General features: G+C 42.6%; 1 protein-coding gene across 24 annotated transcripts in view; it reads right to left on the bottom strand.

The window, feature by feature from the left end:
* Window positions 1-23,410, bottom strand: part of PIK3R1 (phosphoinositide-3-kinase regulatory subunit 1) — a 959,753-nt gene that overhangs the window by 16,486 nt on the left and 919,857 nt on the right. For all 24 annotated transcript variants that reach the window (XM_079916424.1, XM_079916400.1, XM_079916404.1 and 21 more), the window contains 5 exons: window positions 12,211-12,303; window positions 11,699-11,773; window positions 5,492-5,623; window positions 4,510-4,711; window positions 4,223-4,302 (listed from right to left, as the gene is read on the bottom strand). In XM_079916424.1, the coding sequence (XP_079772550.1) occupies window positions 4,223-4,302; window positions 4,510-4,711; window positions 5,492-5,623; window positions 11,699-11,773; window positions 12,211-12,303 (582 nt within the window). The remainder of the gene's footprint in view (window positions 1-4,222; window positions 4,303-4,509; window positions 4,712-5,491; window positions 5,624-11,698; window positions 11,774-12,210; window positions 12,304-23,410) is intronic.

The raw sequence follows: 23,410 nt of genomic DNA, 5'->3' as shown, positions 1-23,410 counted from the left end.
CTTTTTAAGACTTTTAGTAACAGAGAACAGCAAACTGTCAACCAAGTTCGGAGAACTTACTCTGTGCTTAGCCTTTCAAACCTTAGTTTCCCTCCCTACGGGGGGAGAAGCCTTCCTTCACAGGTATGCTGGATGCATTAAATGAGCTGGTGTGTTAGAGTTCTTTGAGATTTCATTTGGATGATTATTACGCTGTGTCCAGTTCTACGCTAAGAAGAGCTGAAAAGGAGAAGCCTTTGTCCTTGAGAAATGTAGCTAAGCCGATGAAACTACCAGAACAACTACAGAACAGTTACAGTATAAGAGGACAAGGGGCTTAAGGACATAAATGTAGTGAATGGGTCAAAACCCTGCACATCAAGCAGGGGAGGAGCTCCCTGGGTGCAGATGAAGAGGATGGCACTATTCGGGGCCACTGGGGACGGCTGTGCACTGTGTGCACTGCGTAAAGGCAACTGGGCAAGGTGCGGTGGGGGGGGGGCGGCGGCGCTGGGGCTAGTGCTGAGATCCAGGCGCCTCCACTCCCTGAGTCGCACACGGAGCAAAGGGCGTCAGAGGAAGGCATCCTCCTCCCTCCAAGCAATGCGCCCACGGGGCAGCAACTGCCCACTGAGTGTCCTTTTCAGATCTGCGTTTAAGTCCCCTCCAGGCATCCTGAGGCCAGGCTCCGCTGGTCGGGAACATGGGAATGTGGGACCAGTGGGGAGAACGGCCTGGTAGGATTCAGACGGCACTAACCAGGAAGGCGGCTTGAGGACATGGAGCCCTGAACGAGGCCAGCTCCGGCAGGGCCTTAAACGCCAGAGCTGACACAACGACACCAAGGACATACTACAGGGTCCTAAGCTTCAGTACTCCTCACCTCATTTAACGCTCATAACCATCCCAGGAGAGAGGCGTTATTCCCATTTCACAGACTGGAACACCGTCTGGAAAGGCTGAACGGCCCGGTGATGAACTCGGTAAGTAAGCAACAAGAGTTGGGATTCAAACCCAGACGTGACTTGCACTGTTCTTTCCACTGCGTGACACACGACGGAGCGACTTTGAGCCTGATCCCCAAAGCTACCAACAGTCGCTCTGGGGCTCTTCACTGTATGTGACCTATAGGTACAAATATCACCTATTCTTGGTCTATCGCTTGCTGGAAACTTCGGAGGACTTTTTGACTGGACACTACGGGCAGTCCCGCTGCCCACGAAGGTTCCAAAAGCCCGGGTAGCAGACAAAGCAGCAGCCTGGTGTCTGGGCCGGGTGCCCCACCCCCGGCAGACCCATTCTGGCTCACACTGGTTGGGGTGGCACCAGGTGAAACCGTCAAGCTCCGTGGTCTTCAGTTTCTTCACGTGCAAACGGAGAGCTGGACAATGCATTCAGCTCTCAAGTGATGCTTTTTATGACGTTGTCACCTAAAATATTTACTGCTTTTTCAAATCCGGTAAAAATATCAAGCTGTTATTTTTGTCCTTTCCAATCTATTTTGAAGAAATCTTTGAAACTCCTTGAACTGAGATGCTGTTTCTCCTTCCCCTTTTCAAATTGTACCTATTCTTCGAAGCCCATTTCAAGTTCTTTTTTTTCCTATGAGCTTTTCCTGTCTACTAAAAAAGTCACCAACCACATCTCTCAAATTCTTTTTATACTTACAGTACACACCCTCCTGCCCAGAATTTAATGAGACGCTGTGTGCTAATGGGTCTTATTGCAACTGACATGCTGCCTCACACATCATTAGCCCTGCCTATCATCTCAAGTTCTAACTGATAACAACTAGAAAAGGTGTCTATTTGCCCCATAATAGTCTTGCTTGTCCTCCACCCCCCAAATATCATTCAAGCACTCATTTCTATTCATGACAAAGTTACTGCAAATGGATGACTTACGAGTGTTCCCTGGAGATGCGCCGGTGCTTCCCAGCCCACTGGGATGAGCACATGCAGGGGTAACGATGAAAGACTCCATGAAAACATCCCATTCCTACCAGGCCAAAGAAGTCATTTCTCTAACCCAGGGTGCCCTGCCAATCATCTGCACTGGAGCCATTCCTGAATACAAAGGTGTTAATGAGGACGCTGTCCTGGGGTGGGTAGTCTGTTTTCACCAGTGAGAGACGCTGAAGCAACCTTTTAAATCCCTAAGTCCCATACGATTTGCAGAATAGTTGACAGAGATCACACAAAGGGGGAAATGCCTCCAACTAGGACTTAAAAATTACTTGGATGCAATTTTTTGGAAGAGGCTGCATGTGTTCTGGGATAGTCTAGCAACGTTCAAGGCTTTATGGATCGTTCTTGAACAGAGCTGATGGAACTAATCCATCTGCCTTTGAAACTGATACACCAATTTCTTAGTAGAAGGATGTAGGTAGGGTCTATGACATAGCAAGCAGTCTTAAGTGTGCATTATCAAAACAGATGCAGATGAAGTTTTTCTTGGGTGGAATTAGGCTGAAACTGAGAAAGACGTTTAACCAGTTTACACCAGAAGCAGAAGCATTAAACTCCACCACTGATTCTACTACACCCCGTGTAGCAGAAATTCTCGAAAACTCCATGCGATAAATTCGCTTGTGGGTATGTGTCAAGCCCTGTCTGGCTTTTAGCTTCCATGTCTCCCCCCTCTCCAGAGAGCTGGCCACTGAGAAGACTGGGCACCTCCCCCGCCTTCCCTGCAAGCAGGGCCCAGCTCTCCCTCTCTCTGAGGTGGACCTCCACACGGGTCAGGAGGAAGTGAAAGATCGTAGCTCGATCCTTTGGCCGGGGGTCCTGTTCTGTTCTTGCTGGTCCTCTTTCTTCCCACCCATGTGATCAGTCTAGGAGTGGGTAGTCAATAAACGGCTCCAGTGCCACGTTCACACCTGCCCCTGTCCCCTCCCCACAGGGTACTTCTAATCTATCACTGCATCGTTTCCTACTGAGCCCAAAGGCAGCCTTTGAACACCAACACAGAGCTCCCAAATCCATTATCGAGTGACCCAAGCAGTCACACGATATGACACCTTTTGGTCACCCTCTGGAACTCCAGTCCTGGGCCGTACCTGTTGACAGATTTCTCTGATGCGGTTTACAATCCAGGGTATCCCTGTTACATATCCTGCTTGCTGGGATTTGGAACACTTGGAATGGACCAGGCTTGCCTTACGTGGTATTTATGCTGCCACTCTTACCTGTGGATCCCGTATTTTGGATCTGTCGACAGAAGCCCTTCCCAATACCTGTTTCATGAGTGGTTACCCATCCCATCCTTTATCCCATCCCTACAGGTGGGTTTTAAGTCTAGGCCCTCACCTCTCTGTCTGCCCCTTCCAGATGCAAACAACTGAGCCTAGCTACGGAACACCTTAATAAAAAGCACAACATGGTCCGCCATTGCATGACTGATATCTGGGTCCCCACGTTTGCTCATACAGAGATAAGTTTGGTAATTTGCATGAGTTACTCATAATAAATAATAAATTCATGATGTTTTAATTAAATTCCAGACATAAATTCAGACTACAAGCAACACCTTCTACTGGTCCTGAAACTCCACTTCACTTCTAGTGCCCTCATCACTTTCTAAATGACCAGCTCACTTTTAACCAGTATACAGCAAAGTAGGGTTGTTTAGACTTTCCACAGTAGAGGAAAAATACATCAGTGTAAATGAAATCCACTGCTAACTCGGTCTACATTTCCCGCTTTGTTAAACGGCTAATTGAATGCCAGCCTGCTTTCACAGAAGTGTCTGGCTTGCTCGAACTTGTTGCAGTAGACCCCTAGTTTCATACTACTTGCATTATTATAAATGTTTATTTTGACAAGACATTTCTCAGCCTACCTGCTTCCAAAAAACACATTCCAAAATACTTTAAATTATATAGTAATTATAAATCCCCTACTTTGTAAGTATGAGAAAGAAAAACAAAAATGTCAGCAACGAAAATCAACGCCATAATTTATGCAACAACCAGAAGCATCAAGTTAAGGGGGTCGGGGAGCTCTCCCAGCAACCCTCACCTGAAACCAAGACCATGTAAAAGCCACAAATATCAAAAGCTGGATAATACTGACCCATAGCGCTGCTGCCCAGCTATTTTCCCCTTAAGTCATGAGGTAACATGTTATTATGGATCTCAATTCCACGAGAAACTTACAGCACTTCAGAGGAGACTAAAAACCACCATTTTTCAGGCTCTAAAAAACGAACAGTGAGGGAATTTTAAATGTTCCGAAGGCATTACCTGGTGCAGGCTGGCGTTCATTCCATTCGGTGGAGATTAAAATTTCTATAACTTTTATGAGGTGTTCAGGATTCTCAGAACTACCAAAAAAAAAAAAAAAAGATCCATTAGATACCTTTTTCCCCAAACAACAAACTTATTTTCATTTCTGCATATTCAAATGAATGTGTCTGATGGAACTATGTACAAGCATTTGTGAGCTGGTATCTTCAGAAGGAGCTTAATGACCCATAAACTTAGGACCACCCTCATCACCCCAAAATCCAGGTTGCTCTTCTATCACTTACCTGGCTGCTGGGAATCTGAAAAGCAGGGGGCTGAAGAGTTCAGAGAGTACTCTTGCATTCAAAAGATTTTTGCTGGACGTTTGAGAGAGCTTGAAGAAATGTTTTAGCAAATACTGCAGCGTGAGCCAGTACTGATGAGGTATGCTGGGCGACCTAATGAGCTTCTTCAACAGCTGGATGTATTCTTCAGAGCTTTGCACTTCTACAGGTTAGAAAAAGAAAGAAAGAAAGAAAGCAAAAGGAATAAGAGACTGTTTCTAGCTGTTAGTGAATAAACACCTAGAAAATTTCTGTTCTAGCTACCGAGGGATCATTTAAAACCAAGGCATCAGAAACAGCAGACAATACATTTGCTCTTCTCATTAGAAAAGGCATTACGAGAAAGTCAAAATCTCAAGTCAAATGGAAATGCAAGAAACTCTTGGTGTACAAAACCACAAGAAGTTCTCGGTGTGCTGCCGTCCACGGAGCGGCTTTGAGTGTGATTGGCTAATTCGGAGGAGCATCAGATAAGTATCACAGGTTTTAACTTTGAAGGTTACGAACCAGTTTCCTGTCCCCAAAGCACTTTAACTGAGCATTAGCTCCTAAAACGGAGAGTCCTCTTCCCTCAACTCATTTTCTAATGGCCACTGGAGGAAGCTGATGGGAACATCCCCAGTCCCTGGGTCCTAGTCCGGTTCCCTGAATCCAGGGATGGCACTTGGCACGCTGAGGCATTCGCTGACGTAGTGAACCTTAAAATACTGCTAAAAGGTTAACAATTAGCCATTTCAACATGTGGACGGCCTTCCTAAGCAAACTAGAATCTGGTTCTTCTATCGGATGCCCTGGTAAGGGAGGGAATTTGTGCTGATGGGGGTGGGGGCAGACCCCTCCTAACATTTTCTAAGAAATCTCTCTTTATCTGCAGCCCTTGAGTTGACAAGTACATCCACATCTCAATACACGTTCAGGGAGGTTCTCAGAAGACACAACACACCTGGGGCTAAAGAAACCATTTCATTGTAAATGGCAACTGGAATGACAGGATTTGGTAAGTCCAGGAGATAGCGTTTGAAAGCGTCTGCTAAAACGTGCACATCGATCATTTCCAAGTCCACGGAGGCAGCATCTATGGTAGAAATATGCAAAAAAAATTTTTTCAGACATTTTATGCACTGGTTGGGCCGATTTTCTGAATGTGCGACTTCAGTGTGACACATGAAAGGAAGCAGTATGAGGACATATGTAAGATGCTTGCGTATTTATGAGCAGTGTTTCTTGCAGGGGTTGCTCCTGGCATTTCGAATAGAACATTTTTCCCTTGTGAAGGTCTGTCCCCCACCCTGTAAGCATTTAGCATGAAGGCCCCTGCCCACAATGCCAGGAACACATTCCCAGACTTCGGGGGCAACAAAAAACAGGGCTCCTGCTGTGGGCTGAAATGTTTCCCCTACAATTCATATGCTGAAGCCCCAACTCCCAGCACCTCGGAATATGAATATATTTGGAGACAGGGCCTTTAAAGCGGTGTTTAAATTAAAATGGGCCCATTAGAGTGGACCCTAATCAATTTGACTGGTATTATAAGAGGAGGAAATTTGGACAAAGAGACACCGAGGGTACACGTACAGAGGACAGGCCATATGAGGACACAGCAAGGAAGCGGCCATCTGTAAGCCAAGGAGAGAGGCCTCAGAAGAAACAAAACCTGCCTTGATCTGGGACTTCTAGCCTCCAGAACTGTGAGAAAATAGATTTCTGTTTTTTTTTGTTTTTTGCGGTACGCGGGCCTCTCACTGCTGTGGCCTCTCCCGTTGCGGAGCACAGGCTCCGGACGCGCAGGCTCAGCGGCCATGGCTCATGGGCCCAGCCGCTCCGCGGCATGTGGGATCTTCCCGGACCGGGGCACGAACCCATGTCCCCTGCATCGGCAGGCGGACTCTCAACCACTGCACCACCAGGGAAGCCCAGATTTCTGTTTTTTAAGCCACCCAGTCCGTGGAATGTTGTTATGGCAGCCACAGCAAACAAATGCAGCCCCCCACAATGTTTGCAAGTACGTTCTGGACGGTGGTTCTGCCCTGATTGAGAAGGGTTCTGTTCTAGGGATGGTGAATCACACAGTAAATACTTCCTAAAATTGCAACAAGAAAACATGACGTGCAAATCCACAGATTTCCTAAAATTTGAATTGCTCAATACTGCATATCAGAACTAATAGAAATTTAATCCAATAAAGTACAGACTGATTGATTAAACAGTAAGCTATTACAGAATTTTAGCAGTCAGTCTCAAGAACGGCCATAAAAATGATGTGAACATCTTTAGCATGTTTCTCCCTAGTTCTGACAGGGTATTTCTGATTAAGGTATCACTAATATAACTGGTGGGCACTGAACTATCTCAGAAGAAAGATAAGACATGAAGTCTGTCCAGTAAATCTTTCATCTGGAAAACAGGTCAGGCAATTCAACACTGGGGTAGTATGAATCACAGCCGCTCTCTGAGTACTTGGGGTAGAATGAGGCACACTGCCTGGTGGAAGGAAGGGGTGCTGCAGGCAGGAAGGACCACAGAAGGATGCACACTACTGACAGGAAAGATGACTTGAGGGAAATTATCTGGGGACTTGTGCATGTACTCAGTGGAGAACAGGGGCCCTGACGAGCAGAATGCTACATTTCTAAACAGCTTTATTAATCGTGGCATTCAAAATAAGTCGGAAAGGAGCGCTGCTGGAAGTGCTGATACCACTCGGGGTAATCTGGATTTCAGGACCGTTAGAAACGTGTGAGACATTATCAGGAAGTAACCTAGGGCTTCCCTGGTGGCGCAGTGGTTGAGAGTCCGCCTGCCGATGCAGGGGACACAGGTTCGAGCCCTGGTCTGGGAAGATCCCACATGCCGCAGAGCAACTAGGCCCGGGAACCACAACTACTGAGCCTGCACGTCTGGAGCCTGTGCTCCGCCACAAGAGAGGCTGCGATAGTGAGAGGCCCGCGCACCGCGATGAAGAGTGGCCCCCGCTTGCTGCAACTGGAGAAAGCCCGCGCGCAGCAACGAAGACCCAACACAGCATAAATAAATGAATAAATAATAATTAAAAATGAATATCCGGTAAAAAAAAAAAAAAGTAACCTAACTAGGAGATTGACAGGACTGGGTTGTGGCCTAGGAGAGGATGAGAGAGAATCAAAGTTTACTCGCAGGTATTCAGCATGAGAAGGAGAAGTGGCATCCTGGATGCCCATGAACCAGGTGTGATATTATAAAGCACTTAGGCTGAGTTAACAAAGCTTCTTGGACGCATCATCATCAGCCAAACCTGTCCCACTAACTAAGCAGAACTTATGAAAGATAATCGTACAATACCATAGAGCTCAGGAAAGTCCTGAGCTGGTAGCAAATGTGGATAGGTTAGTTTGAGGAAAAGAATGAAAAGGTGGAGAAGCAAGGGCTTAAATCACTTAAGTGTCCCACAAAGAACAAACCAGAGGCATATGACATCTCTAGTAAGTGTGGGGAAGGGCAAGACTGGGTCTCTGCATAAAGGGTCCATGTGGAAAGTAATGCAACTACTAGTGTGACTGTCACACAAAACTGTGTGTGCATCTCTGTTGGAGCATTCCATAGCCACCCACTCCACAGCAAGCGGCTGCCCCTCCCCCCAAATCTGCCCCCTGTATACTTCATTTAATATCACTTTGCCCAGCCAATTCTTATTACTTAATCTGCTCATCCTAAAACACCATTTGGCGATGAGGTATAAACATTAAGATGCGAAAGGTTCCACACGTCCCCCCGGCAGGAGTCATCTCTCTATGACACCTGACACTTCCCACTATGGTAATTGCGAGTCTCTCTCCTAGACTGACAGTCCCTCCAAGGCACGGACTGTGGCTCTCACCTGCTCTTCTCATATCCCTCAGTGCTCAGCAGAGAATGTGCTTGTTGAATGTTTGTGAGCTGAGCTACACAAAGTCCTGAGAGTGATGTTCATTCACTGAAGCCCTTCTCCAACACATGAGGTGTATTCCAAAGAGCCTTTATAACCTTTGAATGAAATAACCTTATTTCAAGTCTTTGGATCAGCTCACCTTATGTCAAATTCCACTAGAGCCGATGTAGTATGTTCTATTTATTTATAGACAACTTCTAAAGCTCCTTGGGGTTTCTGATTTCTATGCTAGCAGTCTCCTTTTCTGCATTAAAGCTATGCTAATGTGCTCTTCCAAGGGCTAGACACATCTGTCATGTGATGACAGTGGAAGTCAGTTCAGAGAGAGCCACCCAATCTTTAGGTCTGGGTTGGGGCGTTTACACCCTCTTCTACCCTGCTTTTCTGAGTCTACTCCTGACGGGCAACGAGCAGACTCTCCAACACTTCACTCCTTCTCCCACTGGAATGGAGTCCCCTCCCCGACTGATCTCTATCTAAGTAAAGGGTTCTCAACTGGGGTCCTCAATTTTGCTGCCCCACCTCCACCCTTAGGAGACATCTCTCAACACCTGGAGACATCTCCAATTGTCACAACCAGGGGAAAATCCCACTGGCATCTAGTGGGTGGAGGCCAGGAGTGCTGCTGAAACCCTACGCACACAACAGCCCCCTCACGACAAAGAATTATCCATCCTAAAATGCCCACAGTGCTGAGGCTGCAGAAGGCTGATTTTTAAAATTGAGGTATCTTGGGACTTCCCTGGAGGTCCAGTGGTTAAGACTCTGTGCTTCCGGTGCAGAGGGGTGTGGGATCGATCCCTGGTCGGGAAACTAAGATCCCACATGCCGTGTGGCACAGCCAAAAAAAAAAAAATCTCTACCGTTTCTTTAAAAAAATAAATAAATTAATTAAAATTGAGGTATCTTGACATATAGCATTATATCAGTTTCAGGTGTACCACATAATGATTTGATATTTGTATATACCATTGTTAAACCATCATCACAGTAAGTCTAGTTAATATCCATCACCACACGGTGTCACACACATAGGTTTTTCTGGTAATGAGAACTTTTAAAGGAAAAGCCTAATTCAGGTTAAGAGAAACCAAAAGAGAGAGAGAAAGAGAGAAAGAAAATAATTCACACCATTAAAATGAAAAAAAACCAAGAAAGAAACATTTTATTTTAGGGCAATATAGTGGGGGAAAAACGAGAATAAGGGCTTTGAGAGTCAGAACCATTTGGATGCAAGTCATGGCGTTACCATCAGCAGTTACTAATATTTATATCACAAGACTGATGTGTGGATGAAATAAAATAACTCAGTAGGTGCTAATAAATGTAGGCTGTTGTCCTCCACCCACGTCTGTCCTTTTCAGACATTGGTAATTCATGGGTTTGGGTAAAAGCCATACTTTTTGCTTTTAGTGTAAGTGACTTATCTTTGAGCTTCCTCTAGGATATTACGATTTTTTTATAGACTGAAAACTCCTCAAGCTGGAAACAGTCCTGGAGGATCCTCACTCCTAAATTGAGATAATGTTTACTCTTTTTGTTTTGCCACAAAATTCACTTTTATAGCACAGAATCCAAGGGAAACCAGTTTTCTATGTGTGTTTTGAACTCAAATGCGCAAAGAAAGCTGTCTGTCAAAATATCTTGTTGAAGTGAATTTGGGTTATTTATTCCATCTTACAGGTGGTGTGAAGATTTTTTTAAAGCCAAACTGCATCATTTTGTTTTTGGTCACATTAAAAAACGTAACCGCTCTTTCACAAATAACTTCCATTTCATCAGTCTCTGAAGTCTAAACACTTCCTGTGACTTTTAACATGTTCGATTTGACCAATTTTCTGACCAAAACATGTACGTCTATTTCAATTGGCTAGGACAAAACTTGGTGTTTCCTTAACACCCTGGTAAAGCTGTTAGAGATAAAGAAAAACAAGTCTTTTCACCTTGATTCTTCTGCCAGTCAACTTCTAATGACCTACTCTGGATGTATGTAGGAGGATGTACCCTGTGTGTGTGTAAGACTGACTTCCATGTACAAAGGAAAAATGAAAGTTAAAAAAAAGTTTTTTTTTTAAGCTTCAAACATTTGGGCGGTGCATTTCAAGTAAAACTATCGACAGATAAAGATCTAATCTCCTTCTTTTTTCCCAGAAACATCTTTTCTAGAAATTTTCATAAGCTGCCTCGTTTTGAAGCTGCCTCACACTTCAAACGTTTTCGTTTATTAAATGTCATGTGGGCATTCTTTGCATAACTGCACGCCTGAAGGTGCTTCTTCCAAAACTGGGTTTCACTCCTTTTGTTTCAAACACCCAAATTTAGTTAAAATAGTGTGAGGCAAAAAATTATTAATAAAAAGAAAAGTACCGGGAGAGAATGAAGGGTCTGAGAGATTCTAGAAGTTGATGTAGAAGATGACTTGCTAGAATGATGGCCAGTAAATTTACATTTGTACAGTTTTATTCTGTATGGCAAAGGAGGGCAGGGACAAATAATAAAGCCACCACTTGGTTAAATTAACTGACGTCATTTAACCAATGGTGTGCTTCAGCCGACTTGTACTGGCTCACAATTCTTCCCAAGAGTTCAGTGATGACACATTGGTAGCTTGAAATTAGCCACGGTGAGAAGATTTACACCACAGAAGTAGGTAAATGCTACAAACCAGGGCTTTTTTTCCCCCCCCAGAGAGTTGGTTTACCAGCACATTACAGTAGGTAACAATATCATGATGTTACTTGATGTAAATATGGCATGAAAAGGCAAGCAAGCAAGGAAGGAAGACAGAAAGAAAGGGAAAAGAAAAGGAAAAAGAGAGAGAAAGGGAAAAGGGGAAAGGTCAGAAGAGACCTCTGTTAAATGCCATAGACTTATAAATAATTTTTTAACTGGTCCAGATGAATTAGATGTAGCCAATGGCAGGGTCAGAGAAAGATGGCAGATAAGCAGAGGCAGAGAAATCCCAAGATGCTTCTCTCCTCTGCAGTTTCTACAGCACCCAGGGGCTCATGGCTGTGATGACAGCCAAGTACCTGCAGGCAGGCAGGCACACACACCCCAACTCAGGAGACGAACATCAGAGGTCTGCCCTCTTACCATAACAGGGCAGAGGGAAGTGTGCATATTTCTGAGCTCCCTTCAAACTGAGAATGTTGCACAGTTCAGCTCACATGTTTTGTGCTTTACCTGAAACAGGAAGGTAAGAATCGCCTTTCCCATGTGTATTTCTAGCTCTGTGACACTCACCACAATCAAGAAGCTGTCGTAATTCTGCTGGGTTGCTGGAGCTCTGTGTTCTGTATAGAGTTGAACATTCCAGACCTAGGACACAAAACAGACTGAGTATGCAAAACACAGCTCTCTGGAGAATGTGAGAGCCTGCGGCCAGAGAGACATTCCAGTTTCCATCCAGTGTCTATTCTAGATGTGTACCAAATATTCCTGGAAGTCAACTCCTACTGTTCATCTTATGGCATGTCAATAATTTTGGCAACATCACCTGGCCACTGAGGAGCAAGTTAATTCTCTTTACTAAAATAGGGAGAAGTTAACAGTTTCCATGCAATAACTACATGTTAGTGGAGAGTCAGAAGTCAGACCAAGATTATCTCCCCAGGTCACTGCAACGAACAGCTTGTGGGTCCAGCACAGGTGGCAAGGAGTGTATTTAATGAACGTCCATGAGACAAATACAAGTGATAACACCCACGAAATCAGGCCATAGCCCGTTAACCGCCTCCCTCTACCAGCTGGATTACCTTTCTTTTCAATGGCTTCCACTAGCTTGATAAGAAGCGGTGGAGCAACGTCAGGAGGGGCGAACTGCTCTGCAAGGTCTGGAAGAGTCGAAGCTGCAAATAAACACAATTGTGCGGTTACGTTTAATCGGGGGTAATCCAACGCAGTAAACATCAGTGAAGATGACTAGAACACAAAGTCACGTAGTCCTACTGGGATGGCAGCAACCTCAGGCCGGAACGAGAGGGAGCCCGTGCTGGGCCCTGTGTTGAGGAGGCTCCTTGCCGGCCGCCCCCCAGCTGTGCCTCTTCCCACAGTGTGATGAGTTTGGGGGGCCAAGGGGACACGCCCACTGCTTCTCTCCTAGGACACACTCAGAACACTTCGAGAAGCTTGGAACCCCTTGCCCCAGTGGCCTCGCGGGCCTCTTCCCCAGGTCCATCCTCCCCAGGGCAGACCTCCCTGCAGGCGTGCCCCTTTGGACCTGGGGAGTGGGCGAGGGCTGTGGGGAGTGGGGGTCAGGATGGAACGGAGTCTGGACGTGCAAAGGTCCTGGCAGCGCAGGGCCAAGCCAGGGGTGGGCTGGGAACCAGCGCTCCCCATATCACCACACTCTCAGGCAGAACTGAGAACCCAAGAACTCTAAATACAAATCCAGCTTGCTGGTCACTGTGCAGAAGTAACTTCCCAGGTACGAGAATGGAACGTATCTTACTGAACAGTCTGGTAACAATCAATATACGATTTATAACTTTAAAATATGTAGATACAGGCTTGGCCTTCCTTGTGTCTTTTTGCCCCACGCCCCACAAATGGCGGGGTGGGCTTAATATGAGATCCGAAGCCAGTACAAATGCTCCCTGGCCACGTGAGACTCAAATTAAATCCCCATGGACCTGCTCCTGAAAAGCCTTTATTTGCTTACATATGTTTGGGTCAGTTAATATCTTCAGAAATGTGATGCTTTCATGAACTTGTTTCCATGCTTTTATTCACATGTTTTACCAAATGATACAAAGGAAAACAAAAGTCTAATTGGATGACACAAATAATGCCCTTCAACATAACACTGATAACTGTATTTTCACTCCAAAAATATACGAAAGTACAAATATTTTTCTCATAATATACCAGAAGAGGGAGCTAAATATACTCATCTCAAAGTGCAAAATATAGGTAAAATGACAGCCTTCATGACAATACCTACATGTGCCGTCTGTTTATCAGCCATCAATAAATAATTTGTATATACTGTGTATATACAAGTGCTGTGTATATACTCTCACCTAGGAATAGTTAATATAATCTAATAAGAAAGACTAAATACTGACAATTTTGTTTCAATGAGATTTTAGTGGTGTGATTTTTCTTATAAGCCATATATCATGTTAAATAAGCACATTTCTAACGAAGCCCATCTTTCTAACAGTGAGTCAGAACAGAAGAACAACAGATTCACAAGACAATAGTCAAGTAAGATTGTGTTAAATCTGGACCTTAGAGAATTAAGTATGATTTACGTCATTTCGGAAACCCAGACCCTGTAGCAGAAGACCCTTTTAGGTGGCACTATTTCCCGAGATAGACAGTAACGTGATCTTGCCACCTAACGCTATTAGCCATTCCAAGTACCCAGGATAAAAGGAGAAGAGCTAAGTTATGGAAGAAAATCCTACAGCAGCACCTCCAGAAGCACTTTCTGTGATGATGGAAATGTTCTATTAGCTGTGCTACCCAGCAAGTGCTCCTGAGTCCTTGAAATGTAGCTATTGCAATGGAGGAAGTGAATTTTTAATTGTCATCATTTAAAATGAGATAGCTGTATGTAGCTAGTGACCACACTAGCGAAGAGCGCAGTCCTATAGCCTGAGCAAGGGCAAGTTTTGTCAGCAACAGATGAAAGATTCCTGAGTTGACTTCGTGCTGCAAAGACCCCACTAAAAGCTGTCCCGGAGGACATGGCTTCTGGACACGGGGCTTATCAACATCTGAACGCAGGGCACACAAAACTTATCACTGAGTTTCCTGGGCCACTTTGTCCTACTGCAACAGCACTTGAACACATTTCGCACTTCATGAAAGCAGGACAGATATGCCACTGACTTGCCAGACAGTCACGATGCAGAGGGCTGAATGGACACTTCATCTCACTGGTGCTTTCCCCACTGGCCTATGCCTACGGGTCATCTGGAGAACTTGCCAGGAAGACAGAATGCTGGGTATGACTACAAACCCCCAGAATCAGAATATCCAGGAATGGAGCTACTCATCTGTTTTGGGTTAGTAGTAAGTTTTAGAACATACTGTATATGATAAGCAAATCCATGCGGGTGACCCCCACCCCCTGCCTGAAAAAATCCAGCAATGACGTCGCCCAAATCTGTTAAAATATGAGTATACCCAAAAAGCACTTAAAAATACAAATATCTTGGGGTGGGGGGAGGGATAAATTAGGAGGTTGGGATTAACATATACACACTACTATATATAAAATAGATAACCAACAAGGACCTACTGCACAGCACAGGGAGCTAGACTCAATATTTTGTAATAACCTATAAGGGAAGAGAATCTGAAGAATATATATATGAAACTGAATCACTGTGCTGTATACCTGAAACACAATATTGTAAATCAACTATACTTTAATAAAAAATATCTTGAAAGTTTCATAGTGTTTTTTAGTTAAAAGCACTGTAAAATAAAAAAAGGAATACTATAAAATGAAAGAGCATAGCATCTCATTCCTCTGATACGTTATAAACTACTTCCCTTTGCCTTAGATTATCAGCTCACAAAAATAGCCTCCCTCATAGATGCCTTCTACAGTGAGCAAAATGAAATATCATCCTATCAGCACATGTAACAGAAGGAAAACATAAAGGTAGAGATATATTGTAGAGAAATATTATTAATTGGGACTCACTGTAGCTTCTCTTCTTAGCCCTCTCAAACTTACAGATCTCAGCACAGCCAAATGCAAAAAGCTAAAGATTAAACAGTAACTGCATGAACCCACATATGCACACGACACACATCCAACTAACATGCCTCGTTCTTCTTTTCCTTCCCTCATAAATGACACAGGCATTTTTTTGAATTAAAAAATGAAAACGAACCCCTTAAAGTTGGCAACTAAAAATGGAATTACTTAATAAAGGTTTATCTCCTTTCAGAATCTTATCAACACAGTCATTTCTGCAGGCAAATATGAAAGTTAAATTAAGTGATAATTAAAGATTTCACCTAATTGTGACTGAAATATGCACCCAAGAGTTGTTATATTACTGGGTTGGCAAATACTACATACAAAATTGTTTCTGCCACTCTTATTTCTTCACTTCAGCTTGAAGAAGGAGGGGGAAAAAAAGCCTTTCCTTAGTCCTTTCAATGTTTCTTTGGCAAAACATGGCAGTTTACTTTCCATGCAGCATATCCTGAGCTGCAAAATATCATTTCTTTCACTCATACAAGTACTACATGAAGTTTCTAAAAAGCATTGTGATGGCTATCAGGTATCTATAACGACATTCTTCTCAAAGTACGCCCCAGAATACTTTAAAAAGATAAAAACTAGACATATACATTAGGAAGTACAGGTACTCCTTTGTAACACATCGAGTGAATTCACCACTGAATTTTGTTAATATTGAAAAAAGCCTATTACCCCAATGTATAAAGCATCATAACTGATCACAGTTTTTCAATGGGAGTTTTAAAAGGTAAATTTTACAAAGAGACAAGGTTTTTTAAAATAACAATTCAAGGATTTCCTATTCTCTAGTACAATATCTATGATTCAATCCATTTCCCCTTTAAAATATTTAAACATATGGGATGTGGAAGCTTCACCCAGTAAGCTTTTAAAGTTCACATTTTCTATTTCGGGCAATAGGATCCATTAACAGTGAAAGTCTAAAAAGCATTCTAAAGCAAAATATTAATTATTTCAATAATCCTAAAATCAACGATTCCTTTACTGTTATTAAATACACAAGGTCAATATTTACGCTTCCGTTAGATCCCATGTTAAAAAATTCCAACAGGAAATGACAATTGCTAGGAAGCACCAAATTTGGCAAGTTGTTCTTTGAAAAGTCCATGATAAAGTACCACATCATACAGTTCAATAAACTAAAACATAATGGAACTAAATATATAGATATATATATAGAGAGAGAGAGAGAGGGAGAGAGAGAGAGGGGGGGAGAGAGAGAGAGAGAGGGAGAGAGAGAGAGGGAGAGAGAGAGACACACACACACAAAATGTGGAGATCGTACATGGTGGCTATTAAACAAAACACAAATTAGCAGAGCATGATCCTCACCAAGTTTACATGTAAATTCTCATTTGATTTCACCCTTCAGACAGATTTTTATATGTAAATGAAGAATGCTTTTTGGTTTTGAATCCTGCTGTAGCCAGTGTACATGTCTGGAGAGCCAAGTCCACTCTTAAAACTGGGTGAACTTTAGATTCCTCTACGACAAGCCAACACCAGTTTTTCACTTAGCTGAATCACTTTTCAGCAAAAGAAATCAGTATTACTTAAGGAGAAAGAAGATAAGAAAGAACAGCAAAAGGGTCTAAAAGCAGTGGTGAAGCCAAGACGTGTATTGTTTCAAAAAAAGAGAGGAATCAGCCTTTAACAGGAACACCAATGAAGTAGGTGTCCCAGGTTGTAGAAAGAATTTTTGATGACACATCCTAAGTGCTGCATTTTCCACTAGTTCTATTTCCCCCCTTTGCCCTGGTGACAACGAGTCACACAGAAGAGAGACTTCTCTCCCGACTTAGGCCCTTCCCAAATCACTAACATGGACAGGCCTGAACAGTCCCTGGGCACCAGTGGTGTGTGGGAGATGGTGGCATGCCTCACGTTAAATGGTGCCAACGCGCTACAAAGTGCAAGATGAAACCAGCACACAGCTACACCTTTTGGAGGCCTTCTCCATAAAAAAGGATATTTTAGAGTTAGTGCCTGGAAGGGACGAATGGAAAGTTTAAGCTGAAATTCTGGGACTCCAGAGACTGCCCAAGCCAAGTATTCCATTACTGATGGAAGCAGCTTGGACGTACATGAAAAGCTGCCACTTACCTTTTAAAATGTAATACAAATACACAGAAAAGAAAGTATGTGCAAAGTGTGGATCAATATTAAATCAAGATGCTTGTCTGTTAAATAGTAGCTGAATCAAAACTTCAGTCCTGCCTAACACAGTCTCTCTCATTCTTTCAAATGAAAAATGGACATTCTGGTGGGCAAAAATCTAGCAAATCCCTGTACTTTTCTTAAATAAACCTTATAAGCATGTTCATACTTTATGCTTATAACGGTTAATACTCTGAAGGTTTAAACTTCTTAAGTTCTATGGGCAAAGCCATAACCAATGCTGGCTAAGATAATGCACTTAAAAACTGAAACAAAGCCCCTCCCAAAAAAACACCCCCCCACCACCAATTATGAGTTCCTTAATTTTGGAACACACCTGTTTAATCAGCAGTAGAGAAATTATTAAAAACACAGGTTTAAAGCCAAAGAGACCTGGGTTTTAATCTTAGTTTTGCCATTTACTGAGTGTAATCTTGGGTATGCTAATTAACTTGAATCCCAGTTTCATCTGTAAAATGGGAATAATTTTAAGTGTAACAAGGATTAAATGAATACTGTATCAACAAACATGGGTAAGCACAGTGCCTAGAATGTAGCAAGCACAAACTAATGGGTAGCTATTATTAATTGAGACTTATTCATGTACTCTTTTTCATTATTATTTACAGATTTTTAAAATACCCAATTGCAATGGCAAATTTTAACACCAGAAATTATTATAAGACAGAAAGAATTCTCAATACTTTTTTAAGGTGGCAAACAGGAAACACTTAATTAGGGTAGACATCTGCATTTTGCCTTTCTACATATAAAAACACTTAATATCTTTTCAGAACTCATATCTAAATTATCACATGATTTTCAATACATTGCACTTTCTCCTATAAGGACTATCTATTTGAGTTATTATACTCCAGTTTTCTGAATGTAAAGGAAAGATGAAGTTGGAAGGATATTGAACTTGGTGGAAACAAGGATTTTTCTTTTGCAGGAGAAGGAAGGAAAAAAAATAGGGGCAACTGAAAATGGGAGTAGAAAGAGTAGATGTGAAAGTAAATCTTCAGCCATAACTACACTATTTTCAGGGATAACTAGTCAGAGGGAATTAATAAGAGTTGTCAACAGATTTAAACAAGAAGTTTGCAGATCTTTTCAGACACCCTAAACTAATTAGTCTTTAATATCTTTAAGTTTATCTTCTCCCGTTTATCTCTTCTGCTTCACAGCTTAAAAACAAATGAAAGGGATCTGAGATCCTCTGCCCATTTATTTCTAGACAAGAGACTATACAGGAAACAAACAGCAGGCAAAGACTTTATTAAACATAAGCAGACATTACAGCTTCGCTTCTGATGCCCTCGCTAAAGCCTCTGCTGGAGATTGAAATGCAAGATTACACTTAATCTTTTGACAGGCTAGCCTAATTGTGATGCTTATCACCTAAATTGGAGTCTGATTTAAAGATTACAATTTACAGCATACAGCAAATTAAGATTCTGGGCAGGAGATAAATGCGGAAGAGAAGGGAACACCCACCTCTCCCCACCAGGAAAATAATTTATAGTTGAGTCCCCGGGATTTCGGAGGCTAATGGTTTATAAGGGAAGTTGATCCTTTGGTCTGTTGGCATAGAAAGATTTTGTATGAAGTGTGACTGAGAGGCCCCAAAAAGGAAGGAAAGAAGGGAAAATCATGTGACACATACCCAATGGGCCCTGAGTTTCTTGGGTGCATGACTATTACTGAACATCAATGAGGACTCACACCTCCACACTCAGTATTTTACGGACATGCTTTCGCTTATTTTTCATAGCAGTTCCTTATCACCCTCAATTTAAAGGTGAGGAGACAGAGAGAAATTAAGTCATTTGGTCACAAAGCTCATGAATAGTGTCCCTGAGTTCAGCTTGGACCTGTTTCTCTCCACCAGAGTCTACAAGTCCCAGTCAAGGAGAGAAACCTGTGATAAGCTTCCCCGAATTTCACACCAAGGCTAATCTAAGGGTAACTGTGGCAAGGGTGTCACATGACACACAGATACTGGATGCCCCATCTTACAAGTGGGCAGCCATAGTACTTTCTGGTGTGTTCAAGTAAAATGATCCTAATGACACGAGCTTTTGAGCTTCCCCCCAAATATACAAGTCAGTACATCACCCGTCACTAGAAAACATCTTGAACTGCAGATAATTAAGGTCATAAAGAGAAAACAATGGGAGCCCCATGAGCAACAAGAGGGAGGTTGGGGCCCCAGGTGAGCCATGCTCTCTCCCTAGGGGCAGAGCATGGCACTCACTTCTCTCCCACTTTTATCTGACAGCAGATTTCACCGTCAAAGGCAGAAAATGGTAGAAATGCTTAAAAACAATACAGCAGGCTCTTCCAAAGTTAACTTGAAGGATCCTCTGATCAGGAGAGGGCGGAGGTAAGAGAGAAACTGGACAGAAGGACACTACTGGGGAAACCAGAGACCAGAAAGAAGCATTTCAGTGGAGGCTGGAACCTCACTAACTAACAGCGAAGAAGCAGGACATTGGCAGACCAAGGAGAGCGGGCAGAGGGGGGCACTGCCGAAGAGGCAAAGCTGTCCAGTGAGGCAGTTTTAAGAAAGCCCGGATGGAAATCAGAGAAAAGAACCACCAGATTCTGTTCTAGTAACTAAAGAAAGAGCAGGGCTTTTTCTCTGACAATTGTGAACATACCAGAAAGAACTGTACAGTGAATGTCCATACATCCTCATCCTAGACTCTATAATTAACATTTACTATATTTAAATATTTACTATATTTATTACATATTTTTCCATCAGCCCATCTTACTTTTTTGGATGCATCTCAAAGTAAGGTGTAGAAATCAGGTGCCGTGGACTGAACTGCATCCCTCCAAATTCACATGTTGAAGCCTTAACTCCCAATGTGAGTGTATTTGGAGATGCGACCTTTGGGAGGTAATTAAGTAGACATCATGAGGGTGGGGGCCATCACGATGGGATTAGTGCCCTTATAAGAAGAGACACCAGAGAGCTTCCTCTTTTTCTCTCTGCCACATGAGAACACAAAATGAGGCACTGTCTGCAAGCCAGGTAAGGGCCCCCACCAGAACTCAACCATGCTGGCACCTGGATCTCAGACCTTCCGCCACATGAACGGAACTGAGAAACCAATTTTTGTTGTTTAAGCCACCCAGGATATGGTATTTTGTCACGGCAATCCGAGTTACCTAACACATCAACATGTTATACCCAAAGAGAGGAAAGAAGCTGTAAATCTAGAAAAAAATTAATGCCAAATACAAATTCTACCAGTATTTAGTAAACATCCTCTGTGCCAGACAGAATACTCCCAAGAGCAGATGTTTAGGGCAGTGCTTCCTAAACTTTAATGTGGATTAATAACCTGATTCAGTAGATCAGGGTGAGGTTCAGGATTTTGCATTTGCAGCAAGCTCCCAGGTGATGCCCAGGCTGCTGGTCCTCAGACCACACTTTGAGTAGCAAGGATTAAGAGTGAATCCACCAATCAGAGAGAGGAAATCCAGATCTCTGTGGGAGACAGACTCCCAACGATTAACCTCCACACTGATAACTTGCTGTCTAAATGTCCTGGCTTCATGGGCTGATCTTATACCAGATCCCGTGGCCCAACATCTAAACATGTGTCAGGCAAGTGAGGCTGCCTAACTCAGAGGGTCTGGCTATCAACCCTAATTAGATCTGCTATTATACCCAATTAGATACCAAAAGAGAGAGATTAGCATTTTTCTTCTCTTCCAAGGTTCTGGCTGATGGAAGGCTTCAGTTAAAGATCACCAGCAAAACGCAGGCCAAGTAGTGTGACCTTATTACTACTGCTCTGTGCATCTGTGGACCACGGTGTGGGGTGAGATTGCGTGGGTCACAACTTGCCCAAGGTCCCACAGAAGTTCAGGCCAAGGGCTAGAACTCAGTTCTGATGTCCACATCAGAGCTTTTCCTACCTTGCCACGTTCAAGAAAACTCAGCTCTTTAAATTTAGTGGGTAGGCGGATGGTGGCGGGAAGGCAAGGATGTATTAGAAAGACTGACCTAACACATTATTACTAGTACTACTACTACTGATAGTTCCCATCTACTAGCAGTATTAGTTCCCAATACTACTGATAGTATTGAACAATAAGTGTTGAAAACTGCTCAAGGCTTTGTGTGCTTTATCTCATTTCGTGTGCAGAACCTTGTGTGGTATTGTAATTGTCCCCATTTTACAGAGGAGGAAACTGAGGCTAAGTTCAGCAAGTTGGTCAAAGACATGCCAGCAGTCCGTGGTAAAGCTAGGATTTTAAAGAACAGATCAGCTTCCAAGCTGGCCATAAAACCGCTCCGTGAACCTCATTTCCTCCTTAGGCGGACCTGCTGCATGATGCCATTCTGGAGCCATGAGAAGGGGGTGGAAAATCTTTGCAGGATACTGATGGTGAAGCACTTGGCAACAGGAGACACCTACAGCTACAACCCTTAGTGACAAGAGGTGCGTTTGTTCAACCTGAGCTTGGCCTGGAGGGCCGGCTTCTCGCCATCACCTCGGCTTTATCAGGATTAAACTCCTGCCAGTCCACTCAGCCAGGCTAAATATTTTCAGGACAGCATTTATTAAATATTTTCTCATAAGGCTAAACTAAGCACATTCTTCCCCAAGGATGTAATGGGTTTTGTTAAGCTAAATATAGCTGGCTAACATCACTTTCAGCAAGGTACAAATGGACTTATTTTCGTTAATCATCAGATGCAGAAAGGGCCCAGCAAAAAATTTACCAAAAAAAATTATATATATATATAGTAACTTATATTTCAAAGACTCCAAAATGAAATATTAATACAATATGCTTAATAAGTATATGAAGGGAGTTAAAATGCTCATGATCAAAGAGGCAGAGAAAAGGAAAAAGATGACGTGTCTATAGGATTGGAAAGAAAAAGAAAATAAAGGCGAGAAAGACAAGGGGCCTGAAAATAACTGAATAGAAAATTCCCTATCAGCTAGCACAGAAAACTAAGAAGGGAAGATAGTATTTAATCCTACTTTTTGATTAAATGTTTTTTAAACACATATACAATAAAGGGTAGCAATTGTGAGACAAAGGTAAAAACAACCATTAACAATCGTGTGAGGGATCAGAGTTTTTAAAAAACAGAGCAATACTTTCACTACCTCAGACAAATGTGAGTAATTCTTGTGGGCTAATAAATTCTCTCATCTCACAATGTACAAAAATCAACAGTGAAATGAACAAGAGGCTATTCACCTCTCAGCTAAAGAAATCCATGGACTTGTTCTGGATATGATTTTCTTTCTAAAGGTAACAATTTTAGATGGGTCAATTTGGGCAGCAGTTGGATCATATCATTACATTCTCAAAAAAAACACAGGGTAATAAATACTACTATGCTATAAGACTTATTTGTACCAGACTAATCTACCTTTTTAAAAAAAAAAACTGTGATAGACAGGATTTCCTGTCTAGACCAGAAGCAAAATATAAAACATATTGATTTTAGAAAGATAGCTGACTATGTTCCCAAAAAGATGATCAGAAGTGAGCTAAAAAATATAGATAGGTGACATCTGAGGAGTGGGTGTATTTTTATAATTGCTTAAAATTCAGCAGGGCTGACTATATCATAGTGGCTATGTCAAATATAACAAGTGGTCAAAGAAAAGGAAATGAAGAAAAAAGTTAAGCTTGCCCCAGATACAGAAGTATTCAATCAGTCATTTTCATCAACCCTTCAGATTCTTGATAGAAAATACGTTGGTAACAATCTGTAGGTCGCACCCTGTTCAAACTTCCAGTGAAAAGTGGGAATGGTCAGAAAAATGCTGGTTTCCTACAATGGAGATATTGCAATACCTGTGATGTTGTTAATGAAAAAAAGGACCCAGTCACCTCTTTCTTAACCACCAGAGCAACCTATGGTTCACTTTGTTGCACCACTTCTGTCTTCAGTTAAAAGGGAAGTGATAGGGCCTGAACCACGGGAGCGAGTTTTGTACATTTTGTTCTGTTAGATTAGGCCTCAGTAACTTTATGAATTACGAGCTGTCAACTACTTTTTCATCTGCTATAGAATATGC

Source organism: Stenella coeruleoalba (assembly GCF_951394435.1).
Source record: "Stenella coeruleoalba genome assembly, chromosome: 3".
Classification (NCBI taxonomy): domain Eukaryota; kingdom Metazoa; phylum Chordata; class Mammalia; order Artiodactyla; family Delphinidae; genus Stenella; species Stenella coeruleoalba.
The sequence above is the reverse complement of the archived record's forward strand: the minus strand, read 5'-3'. Positions and strand labels throughout refer to the sequence as shown.